Raw genomic sequence first — 3,277 nt, forward strand, 5'->3', positions numbered from 1 at the left:
GCTTTAATTCGCTGAGCTATTTGGCCGGCCCTCATTCATTCATTCTGATCTATCATTTCAACGATTAGTTCAATACTGGCAGGATTTTCCAATATACTCTTATGTTATATTTCTCTCAAAAAAGGGGGGGGGTCTTCAAAATTCATATAAGCCTTTGTTTTTGAGGTACAGGTATTACAAATTTCTATTCACAACAGTCAAAATTTTAGAATAACTAACTATGGCACATGCTTGACTAAAGGCAAAGGTAACAAACCTGAAAATAGTTACTGAATCTGAGAGGGAACCAACAGCAACATCAGGGTAGGAATTTCTGTCAAGGTCCATATTTCCAGCAATTGAATATCCAAAATAAGGCGTTGTACCCTCAAGAACCTAAAATAAACAGGGTATCAGAACAGACAGCGGGCCACAAAAAAGCTGCGTATCTGTGCATTTAAAAAGACACATAAATTTCTTCTGAACTAAACTTTGGGCTCACTTATAAGTAGAGTTCTAAATTATAAATATCTCAAACACTTCATACATCTTACCTCATAAAAGTCTGATTTACGAAGCATCTCAAAGGACACAGTGACAGCTGTTCAAGTCAGTCAGGGAACTTCAAATCCATGCAACCTTTGTACTTGTGCTCCAAAAGGTCCCTCGTGTTTTGTTTTGTTTTGTTTTGGCGGAACCAGGGATTGAACTCAGGCCCTTGCTTATTGTGCTAAGCTATCTCCCCGGCCCTGGTCCTTCGTTATTTTCAAAAGCTGTTCGGTGCTTGAATTCTTCAGGTAACTACCAATGTGTACTATTTACCCAGTTTTGGCTCTATTTAGTATGCTGTTAAGGGAAGTACTACATATCCTTTCCATCTCTTAAGCTGTCAGGTTTTAACATTCTTGCTTTCAGTTCCTTTCTAACTCATCTAAGATATTTTACAATTAAAATAAGGTCATTGCATTTATATGTCCACTTCAAAGCTATTCTCTAGTAACAATTCTCTGAAAAATAAATATTTATATTGTAGGCTCATAAACAAGATTAATATGAAAAGCTACTTGAATCTACATGCTATATTACAAGACAAAAGGGTGAGGTTCTACGTACTGAAATCCAGGTTGTCTGGTTACCTGTGTTGGTTTGGTATTTATTCCATTTGCAGATCCATGATAGATGAAAACCTTTCCCTTATCATCATAGGGAGCTCCAACCGCAATATCTGTTGACAAGATCATTTTAATAGGTGTTAACATTTTAAAATCATTCCAGGACAATGTTTTAAAATGAGATCTCATGACACTCATTATTTGAACCACAACTATAACCATCTCACAATGTTACCTACCTGGGTAGCCATCTTGGTTAATATCGCCAATATTTTTGACAGCAATGCCAAACATAGAATCTTTGGTTCCATTAAGACGAATTGGCTTGACATTACTCCATCTGCCTTGCTGGTTAATGTAGACATATGCTGCTCCTCCAATTTCTCCATCTCTATCAAAATACTGTGGGGCTCCGATCACTATATCTTGCCACCTGAGAACATAAGGAAGAATTGTGAATTATTGGCTAAATACCAACAAGCTTTGGAAGAATATCACCAGTCCAGGAACGAAAGACAGAGGTAAGAAAAAAAAAAAGACCTCAAAGATTTACATCTCATGAACTAAAATACTTGAAAAAAAATCAAGGTAGCCTATATTATAAGTGCCTGAAGAAGAATCCTGGGGGTAAAAACTCAGCCAGTTCCTCAAAAGTCAGAGCCACAATATGACAAGACTTGGCCCTGCAAAGATCCCACTACTCCACCAAAAGCCACAAATTGCTGGGTATGGTGGCACATTCCTGTAATCCCAGCACTCAGAAGGCTAAGACAGAAGGATCACTGTGAGTTCAAGGCCAGCCTGGGCTACAAAGTGAGTTTAAGGCTGGCCCAAACTGTATAGAGAAACCCTGTCTCAAAAAACCAAAAAAGCACAAGCCATAAATCAACCATGTATTGATTTTGGCAGCAGTTCCCACTTTCAGTAAGACATACTGGGTGCTCCAACAGCCCCTCAAGAAACCACAGAGGGACTGGGGAGATGGCTCAGTAGAATAAGCGCTTGCCTGGCAAGTGCAGGGTCTTGAGTTCAATCCCCGGTTCTACCAAAAAAAAGAAGAGGGTCATGTAGATGTCATTTTCTGGGTTAACTTCTTTTCAGATTTTACTTCTCATGGATGCATTGTCCCAAGACAGAGTTACAACTGAACAGTATAAATGTAATCTACCTTGGGGAGGATAATGAATGTCTGCTGACATACAGAGGATGAAAGGTGGGATGGGAAGTGTAAAAATCTGGCAGCAAATATATCCTTTGGACCAATGAACCTGGAAAAACAGCTATTCTCTAGACTGACAGAAGCCAAAGCAGCAGCGAGTAACCGTGCAAAATAACTTACAACATTCTTACCCATCTTTGTTGAGGTCCACCACGGCCACATCATAGCCAAATGAAGAAGCAAGACCTTCGCCTTCAAATATGTATTCAGGAAGAAGATGTGCAGATTTCAGTTCCCTTTTTAGCAAAACCACAGCACCACTGTGATTGGCTCTTGGAGCGCCAGACACAAAAGTGATTTCATCTTTAGAAACAATACCTTTCCCTGAGTCCAAGGAAAAGCCTAGAAAAAACAAACACAGCCTCTCACATCCATCCTGTGTTTCTGTAGGTACGTGGTTAATGATTCTACCTCTAACTTCTGGCTTCCCACCCTGATCTCCTCCTGACCCTTCCTCTAGCTATCAAACTAAGATTATGCTTTCCATGGATATTAAGACTTTTAAGGAAGTGTCTATGCTATTTAGCACTTGTAGAAATTGAATTATGAAGTCCTCATGCATCTTAATCAATTTGAACCCATTTTAAGGCTTTAGTAAAAGGAGAGCAAGCTAGATACTGCCCTACCATGGCAATGTTACATTTTAGCCGCAGAGAATATGACTTGACTCCAACATTACTGAATGTACACTATGAGGTTGGGCTGTAACACAGTGATCTGTATTTTTACATGAACAAAAAACCACATTCCTCCATTTCCTGGAAATCAGTGAAGGACAGATGCTAAAGTCATCAATATACCACAGATAGCATTTCATGACTTTGGATCCTTAGTTCTCATACACAGTATGCACACAGAACCATGACGGATGATATTCAGTATCTGAGAACCTGGTACAACAACAGTGAGTGAATTATCACTATCAGTTATGTACTTGTTCAAAGGTCAGAAGACACTGGAATACCCA

At 39.3% G+C, this 3,277-nt stretch overlaps 1 protein-coding gene across 4 annotated transcripts in view; it reads right to left on the bottom strand.

Annotated features, from left to right (window-relative positions):
* Itga6 (integrin subunit alpha 6) overlaps window positions 1-3,277 on the bottom strand; it is an 82,765-nt gene that overhangs the window by 36,674 nt on the left and 42,814 nt on the right. For all 4 annotated transcript variants that reach the window (XM_004634756.2, XM_004634757.2, XM_023719139.1 and 1 more), the window contains 4 exons: window positions 2,442-2,652; window positions 1,331-1,524; window positions 1,116-1,204; window positions 257-375 (listed from right to left, as the gene is read on the bottom strand). In XM_004634756.2, the coding sequence (XP_004634813.1) occupies window positions 257-375; window positions 1,116-1,204; window positions 1,331-1,524; window positions 2,442-2,652 (613 nt within the window). The remainder of the gene's footprint in view (window positions 1-256; window positions 376-1,115; window positions 1,205-1,330; window positions 1,525-2,441; window positions 2,653-3,277) is intronic.

Source organism: Octodon degus, unplaced genomic scaffold, assembly GCF_000260255.1.
Source record: "Octodon degus isolate 3935 unplaced genomic scaffold, OctDeg1.0 scaffold00065, whole genome shotgun sequence".
Classification (NCBI taxonomy): Eukaryota; Metazoa; Chordata; class Mammalia; order Rodentia; family Octodontidae; genus Octodon; species Octodon degus.